Raw genomic sequence first — 18,878 nt, forward strand, 5'->3', positions numbered from 1 at the left:
ATTAGAAAACAAAGTATTTTTTAAAAAATAAACAAATTCCGGAAGACCCTTCTTCCGGAAGAAGAAGGTGTGATTCCGGAATTCTTCCGGAAGAAATCCGGAATGTTTCCGAAAGAAGGGTCTTCCGAAAATAACCTTTGTGGAAGGGCAAAATTGCCCATTCACTGTTTGCTGGTGCACGTAGCAACTCCCTTTAAATGAGCCCAATTTGTCCAAGACCCGCAAGCCCAAATATCAGTCATCTCCTTCACAGGAATCCTCAATCTGAAACTAGCTTGACGCCGCTCTGCCACGGCTGAGAAAATAGCGACGCGGAAACACGCTCGTCTTCACGATCCAGCGATTCCGCTCTCCGACGAGTCTGCGTAAGGTGAAGAATCACGAGGCCAGCCGCCGGTGAAGAATCGCGCGATTCGTCTGGAAATCGCGATTCAAGCTCGATTCATCTCCGTTATAGAGATTCAACCACGATTCAGGAACAAAAACAAGACAACTTCCGATTCGTTTCAGTAGCAGCTAGAATCGTATCGAATCGTGCGACACGTATCGTGAACCGTACGATACTAACTACCATGTGCATAATTAGAGTTTAGTTGCTCTGTGTTATTGTCTTTTTTGCTGTGTCTTGTTTTGTTCATCACTTTCTGTCCCATAACTGTATGTATGTATTGTTGATAAGGGTTTTTATGATTTTTGACTTATAGGGCAATTTTTGCTGCTGAAATTTCTGTTGTTTTGATTCATTTCCACTTCAACATTTTGGAGATATTAGTATTTGGGAGTTACGACGTTTGGTCAAAGATGATTACGAACCCTTCATTGCATGCTTCAACATTGCCAAGTGCTTTATCTTCATCTCTGGTTACTCTACATGGAAGTTTTGTAAATTGTATGCCCTGCTTTCCATTTAGACCCCAGAGAAAAATCAATAGGATAAGAGCTACATCTGCTGCAGATGGAGGGCCTGTTGAGTCATCGCCAGCTTCGGGATCAAAGAATCCTCTTGCGGTTGTTTTGGACATTCCTGGTACCCTTTGGAAGCAAACAATGCGTCCATTAAGTGATTTTGGGTTTGGTGGTAGGAGCATATGGGAAGGTGGGGTAGGATTGTTTTTAGTTTCAGGTGCAGTTCTATTTGCACTTAGTTTGGCCTGGTTGAAGGGTTTCCAAATGCGATCCAAATTGAGGAAGTACACAGCAACATTTGAGTTTGATCAGGCTTGTGGTATATGCACTGGAACTCCTGTGAGGATCAGAGGTGTGACTGTTGGTGACGTCATTGGTGTGAATCCTTCCTTAAGAAGTATTGAAGCTATTGTTGAGGTGCCGCTTAATAACAAAATGTTTTGGATGGATATGAAACTTTGTTTAACTTTCTGTTCCCTAACATCCCAGTATTAAAATATTGCTTGGCTTTGAACTTTGTTATTTCAGTTGGCGCGTTAAGTTTAAACCTTTGGTTTCTTCTATTTGTAGATTGAAGATGATAAAACAATCATACCACGGAATTCATTGGTTGAAGTTAACCAGTCGGGTCTTCTTATGGAAACTATAATCGACATTACTCCTCGTGATCCTATTCCAACACCTTCCGCTGGACCTCTTGACCAAGAATGTTCTAGAGAAGCTCTCATAGTTTGTGATAGAGAAAAGATTAAGGGTATAGAAGGAGTAAGTTTGGATAAATTGGTTGGGATATTTACCCGTCTTGGGCAAGATGTAGAGAAAATTGGCATTGCTAATAGCTATTCGTTGGCTGAACGAGCTGCTTCAATAATCGAAGAAGCAAAACCACTTCTTATAAAGGTGTGATGTAACTTTCTTATGGTTGTGTGCTTGATTGATGATAAAATATCCTCTGAACTAGACTGCTGAATCAAGCGATTTTCTTGCCAATACAAAATGGATGGTTTCCTGACTTTGAGTTTTTTTTAGTATTAGAAACTAGAACAAGATTGTTTGTTAATGCCTTGGATTCTCTGTTTGAAAGTCTTGATTTGGGAATTTAGTTGTATTGTATGCTCTTATTATATTGATGGTAACCTGTTACCTTTTCCAGCAAGATTTTACTAATTTGGGTGCATTTGGTTAAACAATTTAGTTAAGCACTTATTCAATAAGCTCCTATCACATTAGGGCTCATGCCATAAATTTGATCATGAAAACTTATCAGCAAAATAGAGCTTATTTTGATAAGCTACACCAAGAAGTCATAAGTTATCTTCGTAAGCTTAAATAGGCTCCCCGTTAGCTCTTTCAAATGCACTCTTAGAGAAGTTAATGAAAGAACTTGGCACATGGAACTTGATTTTCAAAGATATGTCATTGTAATCTGGAAGCTTAATATTCATGTTCCAATAAATACCTTATGTATTCAATATTTTGGGCTATTCTCCTATGGCATACTTGCAGCAATTGCATCAATTATTGTAATCAAAAGCAAAAAACATATTCCATATAAAAATCTTCTGACCTCATGCAGATTCTGAGGAACTTATTTTGGACTTGTACTAATTTTCTTTTGGCTTCATTATCCATTAAATAGTAATATGTTTTACATTATGTACAATTTGGTAATTGATAACCAGAGTGAGACTATAATTATCTATGATCTCTGGTGTCTTAAATGCACCTACATCATATTTATGGTTTTCAGGTTCTTTGTTGTGTGTGTGTGTGTATTGTTTCCTTTATATATATTGTTGTGTGTGTGTTGTTTCCTTTTATATCATATCATTCTATCATGCATTCTCATACCCGTATTTTCCATTTGATTTAGTGATGTCACAGATGAAAGCCATGGCTGAAGATGTTCAACCTTTGTTGACTGAAGTCCGTGATAGTGGCCTGTTGAAGGAAGTTGAGACTTTAACCCAAAGCCTTACACAAGCGACTGAGGATTTGAGGTTAGTTTGTAAATCTCAATGGCATTTGTTCAACTCTAATTTAGCACACATACATATACACCATGTTGTGAAAATTGAGACCTTGCTTGGGATTGGAAGGTAGATGAAAGATTGTAAGTTGGAAAATCGTAACATGGATTGTATGATCTTTCAAAATTATGCAAAAGTTGTACATGTAATTAAGATGACATAGGTAAGGAAAATATCCTCTAATTCATCAACATCCAACTAATCTTAAATAAAAATTCGTATTCATAAGTTTATTACATGTTAATAAAAAAAGGTTTGTCAAGTGTCAACATTTCAGAAAACAACATTTCACCAATAAAAAAAGAAAAAGAAAACATTTCATAAAATAGTATTATAGGAATACAAAATAGAGGCTAAAGATAGCAAAATAAGAGTGAGACTTATTGCATGTCAATAAAAAAAGTTTTATTATGTGTCAAAAACTTTATTATGTGTAAAACATACATTTTAGTTTGTCAATCAAATACGAAACCCGTGAATTGCATAACTGGGCAAAATAGAGGCATAAGTTTGTATGACCCATATACAAAGCAGAGGCATAAATTCTGATCTTATGCTGCAAGAAGAACTGGGCTATTGGACCGAGTCACAAAAAGAAAAGAAACCTGCTAATCACACAAAGTGAAGAATGGAGAGTCTAGACGAGCGGACAACAAAACTGTGTGAACTTAGTTGTGAAGACTAAAGAGAATACATTAAAAAAAAAGAATCAGATTTGGTAAAAAAAACACGGGTCTTGAAGTGAAAACCGACCCAAAGTGAACCCCAATTAGCCATACGAAAAGATCAAAACGGATCGTAGCTTACGAGTTCTCACGATTAAACTTGAGATCTGGTGCAGTCCAGATCCTGGTGTGGTCTTCCTTACTATCCAGCACAGTTTGGGGTGCAAACTCGATTATATTGCTACTTTTACAGCTGTGCATATACATCGCCACACAACTTATTAATATTAGTTAATCTTGGGATAGATCCTGAATGAGGAGATTTAACAGTTAAGGTGTCAACATGATGTGATTGTAACTCCTAACATGTCTTATTTTTAACCTTTATCCCTAAAATGTTGAAATTGCATGTAAAGTTCTCTTACACATAGGTGTATGTGTGAAAGTAAGGAATGGAAAAAAAAATGAAAAATGTTATTTTATAAAAAAATAGAAATTATAAGGATAGGAAAAGTTGGAGAAGAACTTGGAGAAAGATGAACCAAGTGGATAGAGAATATTATGAGTTTTGTTATGTGGGTTCTTTCTTTTTTCTTCAAGGAAATAATAAATGGTAAAATGAGTGCATTTAATTTCAAAGTCAACTTAAAAAATAAGAGTTTTTTTTTTTGGGTTTTTTCTGTTCAAAAGTATGAAATGGATACTGTTTGAGAGTTCTCTAAAGATATGCCATTTTTCTAGTGCCGTTGCTTAACCATGAAGATCCAAGACAATTATGCTTACTGTAATTGAACTGATACAATAAGGTTATTAATTTTTATTTTTACAGTAAAAACATTCTTTAAGTATAATAGTTAGTTCAAATCTTTTGTTGTATTCTAATTAATCGAAATCGTGCAATGTTTTTTGCAGAAGGGTACACTCATCCATTATGACCCCTGAGAACACTGAACTGCTCCAAAAGTCCATATATACTCTGATTTTTACCCTGAAGAACATTGAGGTTGGACCCTATTTTTTAAATGGCCTACAAGTATAATTAATTTAATAACTTTGCTACTTCATTGATCACTTTTTGTTATGTAATTGCAGAATGTTAGCTCGGATATTTTGGGTTTCACTGGCGATGAAGCTACAAGAAAGAGTTTGAAATTACTTATCAAGTCCCTCAGCAGGTTATTGTAGGTCAAAATTCCAATTAAAGTAGGATATAACGCAATTAGGTTATTTCCAATGTGTTTCACCAACCACAACATTGAAGGAGTAAATAGTATTTTGTTACTGTTTTTTGTTGTCTCTAAGGAGTGGCAGTACTGATGGTTTTTACATTCTACTGTAATAGAAATTTGTTTACAATGAGGTGCAGAGATGTTATTGATTGGGGCAGATGATTGCTGTGCACATTCTTATGATTGTCATACTTCGGCTAAAATGTTTGACCCTCACTTTTGTTAGTTGTCATTGCAAAACAAACAATTAATGGAAATTATCATCTTTGATATTTGAAGGGCATCACATGGTCTGATGGTTGTAAATTCATTCTTGGAAGTTGGGATAAAAACATTTTTTCTTTGTTGTTTAAATTTCATATTAACCACGCTACACTAGAGCATAATACAATTACGAATAAGAAAATAGCATGATACAATTTAACAGAAGATAAAAAACAGCACTGTACATTCAGCTCACTAGAGCATAATACAATTTTTGCCACAAACATAAGAGAATGAGGGTACATGCTTTTACATTATTTTTCTTGTGTTTCATTGGAGAGGTTTCAATTGTGGTTAGTTATCTTCAAAATTAAAATCTGACATCTGAGATGGATAGCCATTCGGTATCCATGCAAACTGGTCCTGAGTTATCGAAATGTCTTTGTTAATACACGATTTTATCAAGTGGTATAGGAATCTAGAAACGTAGAGTTTTGGCACTATTTTTCTCTTTTTTTTTTGTAATAATATTACATAGTTTCTTTCTTTGTTGTTTAAATTTCATATTAACCACGCTACACTAGAGCATAATACAATTATGAATAAGAAAATAGCATAATACAATTTAACAGAAGATAAAAAAACAGCACTGTACATTCAGCTCACAAGAGATAATGAATGTGTACAGAAAATAAGTGTTGCAGGGGTTAAAATAGGGTGTATTTGTAACATTTAAGAACATTGTTTTTTTTAATAGCCTAATTCATCATTTTATTCATGTACTGTTTAAAGTTATTTGTTAGTTTTACAATTTTGTAATTGCAAATAGGTGAACTCTGGATTGTCGGGTATTGCTTGAGTGGAAAAGCACTCAGCACTCAGTGTCTTTAGAGATTTTGTCATAATGTCTGCAAGTTGATCATTTGAGTTAAATAGATTCAGTACAACTCTAATAAAATCATCCTTCCCATCCATAAAATTATTTTAAAATTTATATTTTAGATATAATAAATTATATAATACTCTCTCCCCACTCTCTTGTTCTTTTATTATTTATTTTTATTTCCCATAAAAGATTAGATTTTAAATAATTTTGGATGGATTTCATTAACTCATGACAATACATTCTTTCAATTTGCTCATCTTGAAATTGCTTTACAATGAAAATTGAATTAATTGTCTCCTATATAAACTACCATTAACTCAACTTGTACGGTATGTATTATGGAATTCATTTGTAGTGTAAAATAAGTCAAGTTGGATGTTAAAATGTTAAAAATTAGGAAATAGTTTGTTCCATACCCGTGAAGGAAGTTTTTTAAATAGAATAGAATAATACCCCTATTACCCACTTTCTAGTAACTACAGTAAAATTATTAGAAAACTTTCCACTCAGAACAAGTGGTGACAAAAACAGAAGAAATCCTAATAATCCGGTGGCATAAGAATCAGGAGTTTTCACTTAGCCGATATACTGTGATTTCTTGCTGCTTGAAGTACCGTCTGTCCTCTTCATCCACAAGAACAAGATTTAGAAAATACTTCACACTGAACTTGTTATTGATGTTGTGGTATGTAGGGGTCAACTCATATGGACTGAGGAACAATCTCACAGGAATTGATTCTCCTGAAAAGGCAATATCAGCAATACTTATATGTAGTTTTATGTATTGATTTTAGCCAGAAAAAAGAACAAAATCTACTTAATTATAAAGTAAATCAGCCAGTAAAAGCATCCCTTTCAAAAGCAGAAAACAAAGAAATACTAAATAATAATACATTTGAAATTTGATAACAAACTACAATAACCTGATTGTTTTTTGGTAAGCAACAATAACCTATTTTTAATTTTATTTTAAAAGAGTGTCAGAAGTTTGAGACTTCTCTAACTAAAAATCTGACACCAGTGTTTTGAGTTATTTAATTTTATTTTGTTTCCCCACTCCCCCTTGTTGGCTAAAGAAAGGATGTTCCTTTTTGAATTTGTATCCATCATCCAGTGCCCCTTTATTCCTTAAATAATAGTACTTACATCTAGTAGTAGTATTCGTATTAATTTTTCAACTAATAAAAAAGTATAAGAAAATTTCTAAAACATTGAATAAAGGATTCCATTAGACCAGGCAAAACATAAATGATGTGTATGCATCAAACACATAAAAAAAACTTTATTATGCCCTAGAAAAATTCTAGAAGTGAAAGATGTAGGAGACAACAATGTAGGGGGAGAAAATGAAGCAGAAATATAGATCTCAAGATCTATGTTAACTGAGCATATTTTCTTTTCCTTTTTCTGTTTTCCTCTTTTTTAGTATTTGATAGTACTTCGTGGGTTTTTGTAATTTCTCTAATGCTAATGTCAGTTAATGTTTGAATCTTAAATTTTATTTAATAGAGCTAGGTTCCAACATCCAATGCATAATCAAACTCGACATATCAGTTAACACGGGATTAAAATAAGGATTTCATTTCACTAATCACTACAAGTCAAACATCATGCATATAATATAGAGTAAAGAATGATTTCTCTAAATAAAAAATGAAGTAAAGTATATAAAGATTGCAAACCTCGGACTGGAACACCATCCATCAACTCAAACTTTGAAAGGGTCTCTGTCTCAACATATGTATTGGTCCCAGATCCAGTTGACTCTCGGCGCCTGACTTCGAGTTCCATGGTTTTTATTTTGATTCTCACCAGAAGAAAATATATTTTGCCAACAATGACATCCTTCAGATGATACCTGATAATTTTTAATTACCACAAGCTAGTTTCCTTTAATCTTCTTTAAGAGCATTAAAGATGTAAATTTAATAATGAGCTATTTCAGACTCACTTGCTCTTGCCGTATTCAAACTCTATGTGTAAGCATTCTTCAATTCCTACTTCCATCTGCATGAAGCATAAATGCAACAAAAAAAGTTATGCTATTATTAAGCAATATCAATTCTCATCAGAGTATACCATTAGATTAACAACCACATTACTTATGAACTAAAAACAACTCCCTCGATCACCCCAGTTGCAAAGGTGAGGACTGAAAATAGAAACTGATCCAAGCAGTTTTTGAACAAACACATAACAGCATCAGAGTAAGGGATTTATATTTTATAGCATGAATGGAAAACTTGAGTTTTAAGTGATCAAGCATGAAGTTTCAACAAGATGAAGAAAGTGGATTGTGGAAATTTTTTTCCAGTACATTCTCTATTAGAGATAATATATAGGTTATTAATGAGGCAAATTGACAATTCACAATATGCATCTACTGATAACCACCATATTCTCCTCACCTTAATGCTGTTATTAATAGGTGGAGCTGGAGCATAATTGCGTACCTGAAAGGAGATTGTAGTAAAAGAGGTTTACTTTGGGAAAAATTAAAAACTTATATTCTGTATTAACCTGAAACTGATATATATAAACTAATTACTACAAAAATCAGAATATAAAAAAAATTAATCTTGTCATAGCATGATCAAGCAAGAAACAGTATGTTTCGGTCTGAAAAGTTCCTATGTTCTACTTTGTACTATACAAATCCAATAGATGGTTGGGTTTATTCTATAGTATACAACATTCAAAAGTGCAAGAAGTATTTGTGAAGTTAGAAAAGACAACTTACAAGAAAGGATGATTAAAAACACAATTAAAAGTAATGCAAAAGCTCAAATAAAAAATTGGATAAAATATGTTTGTGGTCCCCCGTTTTATCTTGATTTCTGTCTTTAGTCCCTCATAATATTTTTTTATCGTTTTCAGTCCCTCATAAATTGTTCCGTTTTGTTTTTAGTCCCTGACGTTAAATTCAACTGTTAAGTGATGAAGTAGGTAGCAGAATTTGCGCTTAAAAATTTTCCGTTAAGTTTCTTGTGGTTTTTAACTACTACAAGTTTTCTGATAGACTAAAACCACCAGAAATGTTTCAAAAAAGAAAATCAAAACCCCGAACACTAGATTTTCTGAAACCACCAGAAATGTTACAAAAATATACATTCTTAGACCACCAGAAAATTTGTAGTGGTTAATAGCTGCCAAAAACTTAAAACAGAAAATTTTCACGCAGTTTATGCTTGCCATGCCATCACTTAACATTTGAAATTAACGTCAGGAACTAAAAACAAAATGGAACAATTTATGTGGGACTAAACAATTAAAAAAAATTATAAGGGACTGAAAAACAGAAGTCAAGAAAAACAAGGGACCAAAAACATATTGTACACTAAAAAATTGAATCAAAGAACTAATTATCTAGTTCCCCCTTGCTTCTCTCCTTTCTCTTTAATCTTTATAAAATTATAACTCATACCTTCAAACTTCCTAGAGATGCTCTCCATCTAAAAACTACTGTTGGACATGTTATAAAAGTATAAAACCATGCATATGCCTTCACATAACCTTTCCGGATTATTAGTTCATGGGTATATTAGTTGTAGTGTGATCAATACACAAAATTAGTTAGGAGTACAGGTTTCTTTGATTTTAATATGAATTTAAATTTTATTTATAGAAGCAGTACACAAGACTAACATTTAAAAGAATCAGAATATAACAGAAATCATTAGTATATCAGGCAATCATGAAATCCCATCAAATAATTTAAAATTTTCCAATAAAATATAAACATTATAATATATTAAATAATATTAAAAAACTGCTCACACTTTGTACCCTGAACAAGTGCTCCCTTTTAAAAAGAGAACTGAAATTTTTTCATAGGTCACCATAATTATATGCATATAAGGACCATAAAATGAAGACATTGAAGCACCTATCACAAAACTGAGGTTCAAAAGTTGAGGAAATAAAAGTATAATCAAACAAGTGGCATGGTAATAATTTAAGAGGAAAAAGCAATTTACAAACATAGTGCATTTAGTTGGAGCATAACTATATTGTTAACAATGATTTAATTCTAGACCATATATTTTGGATAAGATTAGATGTTTGGCTTCTATTTGATGACCGATACATGTTTTCTGTTTTGAACTTTTATTAAGAAGGAGGTTGGAGGTTTCCATATCCTTCTATTTTCTAATCTTTTCCTGTTGTCTCAATAAAATTATTTTATTAAAATAAAATCTGCCTAAACCTTGGGTCTACCACAAATTGGTTTCTAGAATATAGTGCCAGGCCCCATGTCTTAAAAGTTAAAAAAACTAATTCAGTTAGTAGTACCAGAATGCATTTGATGTACTCTGATAATATTGAGGACATAAGTGACATAAACAGAAGTACATACGTATACAGAATCAATAAATGAGACAGTGACAGTTGAATGAAAATATTATATAATCATATAAGTCATATTATTGTTTTTCTTTCACATGATTCAAACATGCAGTCAAGAACAACATAAACCACAAAAAATATGTATGATAATCAAAACAATAGGGAATAAGTAGCAGGCAAGCTTTGAAAGTCATGATGATATAGTAGAAAATCAACTCACAACAAAATCCATGTATTCCACAATGTTGTTGACATAATTTCGACTAATTGTCACTTTCAAAATGTACCTGCATGATTGCCAAAAAAGGATCTAATGCATTCAGTTAAGTCATTATGTTCAATCCTTTCCACCTTTAATTACTTTTTTGGCTTATGACAATATTGATTGAAATATGAAAAAAGGGAACAATAATAAATAACTCAATAAACCATTGATATAGTCTGATGGTAACTGTGAATTAATGGGTCAGAGAACCAACCAATAGAAAAAAAAGTAAAATAAACCACCATGGTGTGTGTATTCATATTTCTAGGAGAAGGTGTGGAGGCCAGAAATGACCGATGTGATGGCAGTTAAAAGGAGAGGAACTAGTAGCAGATATGTATTAGGATGGCAGTTATGGATTAGCATAGCAGTTATTTAAAAGAAAATTGTAGTGTGTGAAAATAGCCCTGTTGTAATTCTGTAAATCTGGACAAAGAATATTCTCAGTAGGAGTTATATGATTCTGGGACAACAATCCTCTACTGTACTGTAGCTTTTATAATGGAAGAAAAAGCTCAGAAGCAAAAACAAAAGGTTATTATCATGATAAGTCATTGATTTTACGAATAAGCCAACCAAGAGAAACAAAGTAAAATTTTCAATCTTCTGTCCACCGATCGAAATAGATTTCTACGGCTATCAAATTTTTGCCCCTTCTCATTTACTATTATTTTACCATTCTAGAAAGAAATTATAGGGTTAAATTGTATATGTAGTCTGATTTCAAAGCAACAATATTAACAAGCATTTCAATGATTTAGGAGAAATTTGATATAATCAGTGGAACTAATACCAAAATGATCTTGTGATCCTTTGACATTATGCAGGAAAACTTGATTTCCTTCCTGTTTAAAATAATGGAGGAAAAATAATATTTACATTTTTTTCAACTAAGGTACCACATAGATATATAGCTTAAAGCAATGCCAGAGTCATGAAAGTAATTCTTCAGCACTATCTTAGCAGCTTATGCTTCTAGGTGAAGTATTTCTTTCATATGTTATCAGGATCAAGTGGTCTTGATTCTTGACCCTTCCCATAACAGCAATAAAATAGCCAGCCTTTACCACCCAACCACATTATCTTTTTTGCATTTTGACAAGAGTATATTGATTTTCAGTTCAATAACCATCAACCATTAGCTGCTTGCCTTTCTAAAAATTGACATTAGAGAATCTAATTATTCCATAACAAATTTATTGAAGAAAAGTATAGAAAAAACATAGAGAAGTTGAGAATTCATGGTTACCATAGATGTAAAATAACTATCATACCTAAGCCTAACATTGATTCCATTGTATGATTCATACGGCATTTCAACAGTAGAGAATTCAAACGGGTATGTTTTCCTTTCATACAAGTTGCCAGGAACATCAAGTTCGCGTACTGCACATAAGTTACAGGGAGTTAAAAACTGTGGAGAATTATGATATAAACTCTAACCAATGTTACATCAAAAGCATCATGATGCTCCCCACAGAGAGCAAGGCACTTTGGAGGGCAAAAAAGAACAAAACAGATTACATACTGGAGCTTCTAAATATAAACATGATTTAGATGTATAGCATGTATTATAAGTATGACAAGCAAAAATTTAACTATTCAAATGCCTATGCAAAAAACATCTGAGAATTGTAACAGAGTAGAAAGGAAGAGACAAAAAAGGAAAGATCTCAGTTGTATAAGCTTGAACTTACCAAGAGAACTAAAGTCATAGAAGTTGCCTCTATCAAAATATAACTCTGCAAGGAAGGAAATGAACTAATGGAGCATCATTCATTATATACACACCCAATACTAAAAAATAATGCCCCCACTGAAGTCATTGTACACAAAATTAACTCCATACACCAACAATATCCATGGAGACAACATATAAAATAACATGAACACCAATTTTTTAGTACACTTCATGATGGCATTTAGAGGGCTCTGCTTTGTAGCCAGAGTATATAGTAAAGGAGCAGAGGATAGAAGGGATTCTAATCCAGCTTCCCTTTCACTAGATATCTTGAATATGATATATATACATTCAACCACAAGTTCAAATCATGATAAACAAACTAAATAATAAATAAATAATATAAAAAAAGAATATACATATTATTGTTGTACTGATCCAAGCTAAACACTTTACTTCTCATTTGAAGTTATAGACAAACAAAAAGCCACATAATTACAAATTAGATGCAATTAAGGGTACTGCCATCAGCCCATCAGTGACAATGGCTATTGCATTTACAGATAGAAATCCTACATTTATACCAAAAAAAAAAAAAAACAACCGAAGGAAACACACCTATTTGACCAAGAAGCTCAATTTTTACACCATTATGTTCAACCTTCTTCCCATTTGAAGGTTCAATAATAACCTGGTCCCAAAGTGTCAACAATTAAATTCCAGTCTACTAACAGAACAAAATCCCCACATCAAAAGTAAAACACAACAGTTGATGATGCCATGCAGTGTACCTCCCCAACTATATTCTCCTGACTTTGAAAGAGAGGAACCATGACCATTTGGCCATTTTCCTTCTTTATGCGAACCTAGCAAACACGAGATGGTACAAAAGTGTAAATCAAGGTGGCCTTGTTAAAGCTTTTGAAAAACAAATGAAATACCCTTCCTCAGCATCCTGGAAGCTAATTCCAAATCTTACTTAGTGTCATAGTGATAATATCTGAATAACAATAATGAGGAAGTTTAAAACAAACAAAAGTTTGTATTTCCATAGAAAGAATATACTTTGAGGGATTAACATGTTACTATAAGAAAGATTAAACAACACAATACCTAACCAGACATCCCAAATCTCAAATAAAAATTCAGAAGTTGAACATCGGTATATAAAGAACGGACTAGCCACTTTCTGTTACATAAATTATACTATTTATCACAAATAACCATGCCAATCAGATCACTGAGTCATTACACTATATGACATTACCTTATAATTTCATGTCATATGTGGGTCAGATTAGGAGTTAGGACCAAACATAGAAACCCACATGGATTCAGATATTGAAACCATTTAGATATTCCGTGAGTCCAAAGTTTTAAATTGAAGTTGTGGTTGTGATTTAGCCATAATCCTTGATATTGTGGAAAATTGCAAACAAATATAGCTGATCCAGCCACAATTGTGGTCCCAATGCGGTTACAGATACCCAAAAATCTTGACAATTGCATCCACAATTGCAGTTGCGAACCATTTATGACAGTGATAAGTAAAATGTTTAACTGGGTACGTACGGTACTCTGACTCCGAAACCCCTTTGTGATGAAAAGGGCCAGAAGGAGCTTCCTTTATGAAAATCTTCTTATTGAGATACTCATACAGAGGTCCAACTTTCACATGAATAGACTAGAATAAGGAAAACCCAAAAAGAACAAGTTTTAAACATAATGGAAAAAGAAGGGTTCATGATCATTTTCATTCATTCAGATCACTATATTCATCCGTGAATTGCAGCACAGCACACCTGCTTGGGAGTACTTCCATCAGCAAGACAGATTGAGATCTTGCATGGGGGCTTGAAAGCTCCCGCAATTATATTCTGATCAAACAACAATGCACACATGTGAGGCAAATTGATTAGCACATCTCATGAAACAATTGCAATGCAAAAACAACACCAGCAATAACAAATTGATGATCCAATTGCATTCACGTTTCTTTATTTTACCCTTCAGAAAGAGAAACCCACCATGATTTTTCAGAGAGAGTGATGATCGAGAGAAAGAGAAAATGATAGAAAAGGAAAACAATTCAGGAAAAAAAAAGGTTCTGGAAATGGAAAATGGCACCACATGCAAATGCAACAGAACAAACAGTCCACAGTGTGATGAAGGTTAGGAACGTGCGTTTAGGTAACGCTGTTCCGTCTGTAAGTACACGTTTGTTTAACTAACGGACATGATACGACGTCATTTTCATTAATTGCATTTTTTATGATATTTTTAGGAATACTAACTACCAAGATAAATGTTAATTTTGCACATAAATTGAGATTATTTGAGGTTCTCTTCACTTCACTAGTCAAAAAATCCTTTTACTTATTTTTTTATCTGTTTATATATTTTATCCTTTGATTTTATTCACTCATCTTTTTCAAATTATTTTTATCTCTATTTTGAAATTAACTTTTATTAGTTTTTCAAAAAAGATCTCAAAGATAAAAAATAATTTATATTAAAATTTTAATTTTTTATTATAAATTAAAATTTTCATTTATATATTATTTATTATAAACTTAAATTATATGAAATAAATATTTATATATAATTTATAATAATACTAGGTAGCATGTAGTAACAATTTAAATTTATAAAAAGAGTACATGAAAAATAATTTATTAGTTTACGGTTGCTTTAGACATGTGAAGTTTCACGTGTAATTAGCCAATTGTGAGCATACAATTATTAACTATATTATAAAAGTAAGTTTTCTTCTTCATAGATAAATGAACTTAGTCTAATTGTAGAAAGAAATATTAAGTATTGAGTTATTGTATCCATAAAGTTTGTGTGTAACATAAAGGGAATCAACAATCAATTTTTAGTCACATCATTGTAGTGAGTTGTTAATTCATTGTGATAAATGGGTCGAGTTTCTATTTGTTTTTAAAAGAAGGTTTCATTCTAGTGAGGTGTCAATTTGTTATGGCAAAATTAAATTATTTTTGGTTTTCAAACATAATATTTGGAGCGAAAATGAAATTAAACAAAGAAAAGTGTTGTTGAGAGTCAATTCATAAAATTATTCATATGAAACTTATTCCTAATCAATCTCTTAGTTCAATACAACCAAGATTCAAATTACAATGACTAATCTTAATTCCTTAATGATTAATCCTTGAGTTCCAAGCCAAATCCCTAATTCCTAAGGTGATTTAGACATAGAAACTCAGAGCTAAAACAATGAATCCCTACAAATGCATGTATTTGATCTATTCCTAGCATCAAAGCCTTGTACAATTCTAATTCAGATCTAGGATTTGAACTTGTTTCCACACAATCTATGTTAATGGTTGGATGATGGACAATGGAGATAGGGTGGACGACAACCTTGGTCGTTTAGTCCATTACTCTTGTCTTTTGTATTGGCGTATCTTCTGTAATCTGGTGGAGCATCCAGCCTTATAGAAGGGAGCGTTCAATTTGGTGGTTCATAAGCATAGGTTGTGTTGTAACTGTAATTGTTTTCTGTTGTAACAATTAGTTGTTGTCTCCTTTATAAGGAGCATTGTATTCTAGGTTTTGTGAGCTTAAGAATATTTTGAACCCCTTCATCGTAAATTTTATTATTTACAATAACCTTAACAATTTTGTGCGATATCTCTCTTCTCTTTCTATCATCTGAACTTCCTTATTTAAATAGAATATATTGAATCTTTTCCAACAAATTGGTATCTAGAGCTTCAATTCAAGATCAGTTCCGCATCTGATTCATGGTAGATAAATTCATCAGTGATCAACCATTATGTTTTTTATCTGTTTGTGTTGTGTCTTCAAGATTCTATTTGAGAAGATGGTCAACACAATTAAGTTTGAGAAATTCACAAGGAAGAATAGCTTCAACCTTTGGCGCATCAAGATGTGAGCCTTGTTGGAAGAACATGGCATCTAGGCTCCTCTCCCCGGTCAATCGTTGAAGATTGATAAGTCAGTGCTTGAGTTATAAGAGCAAAAGACACATTCACTAATTCTCTTATCTCTACTTGATGAGGTTCTATATGAAGTTTTTGAAGAAGGGATAGTTGTTAGGTCTTGGCTTAAATTGGAGAAACTCTTCATGATGACATCAATCTATAACAAGTTGTTTATGAAATGATGTTTGTTTGGCCTCTGAATGAGGGAAGGTACAACACTGAAGCAATACCTTGATGAGATAAACATTGTTCTAATGGAGCTACATGACATTGATGTCAAGATGAAAGACGAAGATCTGACAATCATTTTGTTAGCCTTTGTTCCTCCCTCCTACGATAATTTTGTGAGTTCTCTTAGTGCAGGCAAGGACTCCATTGCACTTGAAGAAGTCAAGCCTAGTCTCTATTCTAGAGAGCTTCAACTAAAGGCGTTTGGGAATGCTGATAAGGCCTTTGCATCCAGATTATCAATGATTGGTTCTGCTTAAAGGTAGAAGAAGAAGAAAGGAAAAGATGACAAGAAGAGCAAAGTTGATCCTAAGGACATCTATAATTACTACAAAGAACTAGGTCATTGGAAGGAAGACTATCCAAAGAAAGCAAAGAAAGATTTTGTTGTTGCTCTTGTTCAAAATGACTCCTCATTGGAAAACAATTTGGTTATGGCTATTGGTGAAAACCTGCAACAACATTCTAAACAATGAGAACTGGACTCGGGTCATTCTTATCATATGTGTCCAGACAGACATTGGTTTGTGGCATATGAGAAGAAGTTTGGTGGTAACGTTCTCATAGGTAACGATGTTCCTTGTAAGTCTGTAGGTATAGGTTTTGTACAAATTAGAATGAATGATGGTGTTGTTATAACCTTAACTGAATTTTGTTACATTCCAAAACTTAAGAAAAATCTTGTATTTGGGGGTGCCATGGATTCGAAAGGCTTTCTTGCTGGGTTGAACGTAGAGTATGTAGATCAGAGGAAAAGGGAAGTATGTGGTAATGTAGGGAACCAAGCAAGGAAATTTGTATATCCTTCAGGGGTCGACTGTGACAAACTCTGTCTTTGCTATTTCATAATCTGGAAGTCATGCGTCTAATGGCTCATTTGATAATTCTTTATGGAATTTATGTTTTAGCCATATGAGTGAAAAAAGTCTAGATATTTTGAGCAAGCGAGGCTTACTTGGAAATCACAAGATGGAACTTCTTTAGTCTTGTGAGCATTGCGTCTTTGGGAAGCAACATCGAATGAAGTTTCCAAAGGTTGTGCACACTATAAAGGTCATGTTGGACTATGTCCATTCTGACTATTGGGGACCTTCGAGAGTTCTATAATTATGAGGGGCAAGGTATTTCCTATTCATCATCGATGATTACTCTAGGATGACAAAGGATTCATGATGAAGCAGAAATCTAAAGCTTTCAAATTTTTCAAGCATTAAACGATTCTTATGAAGAATCAAATAGGAAGGACAATAAAGTGTCTTAGGACTGATAATGACTTAGAATTTTGTTCTACTGATTTCAATGAATTATGTATGTTAGTGCTTAGCTCTACTGAGCTTTAAAAGATTGGCTAAGATTTTGTTAAAACATAAGCACTTAGACAATGAAGGAAAGCTGGAGTTGCTGCACATGATGTCCAACGTTATGTCAAGGAATAAGATCGGGCTGCACAATGCACAAGGCAAGATAAAAAGTCAAATGAAGAATTGAAGTTGCAGGAAGAATTGAAGTTGCAGGATCCACGATGTCGGATACAATGTCCTGACATCCTGCCCGAGAATACTGGAGTTGCTGTACAATGCAAGATAAAAGTCAAGTGCAGAAGTGAAGCTGCAGGATCCACGATGTCGGATACAATGTCCTGACATCCTGCCCGAGAATACTGGAGTTGCTGTACAATGCAAGATAAAAGTCAAGTGCAGAAGTGAAGCTGCAGGATCCACGATGTCGGACACGATGTCCTGACATCCGGCCCGATAATACTGGACATATAAATCTGTTATATCTTTAACAGATTATTGTGCAGTTAGCAAGAGATTAGATGATCTATCTTCTGGAACGAATTAAAAGATAATTAAAGTTCGAATTTCAAAGAAGAAGAGTTCGTTCAGGGATTAAAGATTAAAGATTAAAGATTCAAACTAAAAGATCAAAAGTTATCTTTTAGTTCTTTAACTGCAGATTTTTTCAGAAGAAGATAGATCTCCTCCAGCACAAGCCGTTGCAGCCCAGAAACGCAAATTGCTATATAATCATGGAGGCTGCACGAGTTCTGTACCAAGTCCAGGATTGAAGAGTTATTTTGTGAGTTTTGGGACTTGAGTCTTTTGTGAGCCACCTTGATGGTACCCTAACATCAAGTGTTGGACCTATGTGTGTAGAGTTGATCTCTAGTGTGTAGAGTTGATCTCTTTTGTTCAGAGTTGATCTCTGGTGTGTCTTTGACTTAATTGTAAACACGGGAGTGTGAGTGAGAGGGAGTGAGCAGAGGTTCTCATATCTAAGAGTGGTTCTTAGGTAGAGATCGCACGGGTAGTGGTTAGGTGAGAAGGTTGTAAACAGGGGCTGTTAGACCTTGAACTAACACTATTGAGAGTGGATTTCCTCCCTGGCTTGGTAGCCCCCAGATGTAGGTGAGGTTGCACCGAACTGGGTTAACAATCCTCTTGTGTTATTTACTTGTTTAAT

At 33.5% G+C, this 18,878-nt stretch overlaps 2 protein-coding genes across 6 annotated transcripts; one reads left to right on the top strand and one right to left on the bottom strand.

Moving 5' to 3' along the window:
- Window positions 1-223: 223 nt before the first annotated feature.
- LOC100792380 (protein TRIGALACTOSYLDIACYLGLYCEROL 2, chloroplastic) lies at window positions 224-4,987 on the top strand. Of its 3 annotated transcripts, XR_005888138.1 has the most exons (7): window positions 233-555; window positions 705-1,323; window positions 1,477-1,806; window positions 2,791-2,906; window positions 4,343-4,407; window positions 4,514-4,604; window positions 4,694-4,744. XR_005888138.1 is itself a non-coding variant. In XM_003543222.5 (6 exons), exons 2-6 carry the CDS (start codon window positions 802-804, stop codon window positions 4,784-4,786), a joined length of 1,152 nt encoding a protein of 383 aa, XP_003543270.1. In that variant the 5' UTR covers window positions 224-555; window positions 705-801; the 3' UTR covers window positions 4,787-4,987. The 3 variants fall into 3 exon arrangements, 2 of the variants coding, with proteins under 2 accessions (XP_003543270.1, XP_014620819.1); XM_003543222.5 differs by lacking the exon at window positions 4,343-4,407 and having other exon boundaries at window positions 224-555; window positions 4,694-4,987; XM_014765333.3 differs by lacking the exon at window positions 4,343-4,407 and having other exon boundaries at window positions 233-587; window positions 4,694-4,987.
- Window positions 4,988-6,252: 1,265 nt separating this feature from the next.
- LOC100788855 (vacuolar protein sorting-associated protein 26-like) lies at window positions 6,253-14,403 on the bottom strand. 3 transcript variants are annotated; one of them, XM_006593365.4, is made up of 11 exons: window positions 14,220-14,401; window positions 14,016-14,090; window positions 13,005-13,079; window positions 12,832-12,904; window positions 12,230-12,274; window positions 11,807-11,918; window positions 10,488-10,554; window positions 8,329-8,373; window positions 7,872-7,927; window positions 7,603-7,778; window positions 6,253-6,661 (listed from the first exon to the last, which is right to left on the bottom strand). In XM_006593365.4, the coding sequence occupies exons 3-11, from the start codon at window positions 13,050-13,052 to the stop codon at window positions 6,483-6,485; spliced, it is 801 nt and encodes a 266-aa protein (XP_006593428.1). In that variant the 5' UTR covers window positions 13,053-13,079; window positions 14,016-14,090; window positions 14,220-14,401; the 3' UTR covers window positions 6,253-6,482. The 3 variants fall into 3 exon arrangements, with proteins under 3 accessions (XP_006593428.1, NP_001240856.1, XP_006593427.1); NM_001253927.2 differs by having other exon boundaries at window positions 14,241-14,395; XM_006593364.4 differs by lacking the exons at window positions 12,832-12,904; window positions 13,005-13,079 and adding an exon at window positions 13,786-13,897 and having other exon boundaries at window positions 14,241-14,403.
- Window positions 14,404-18,878: the final 4,475 nt, after the last annotated feature.

Source organism: Glycine max, chromosome 13 (assembly GCF_000004515.6).
Source record: "Glycine max cultivar Williams 82 chromosome 13, Glycine_max_v4.0, whole genome shotgun sequence".
Classification (NCBI taxonomy): domain Eukaryota; kingdom Viridiplantae; phylum Streptophyta; class Magnoliopsida; order Fabales; family Fabaceae; genus Glycine; species Glycine max.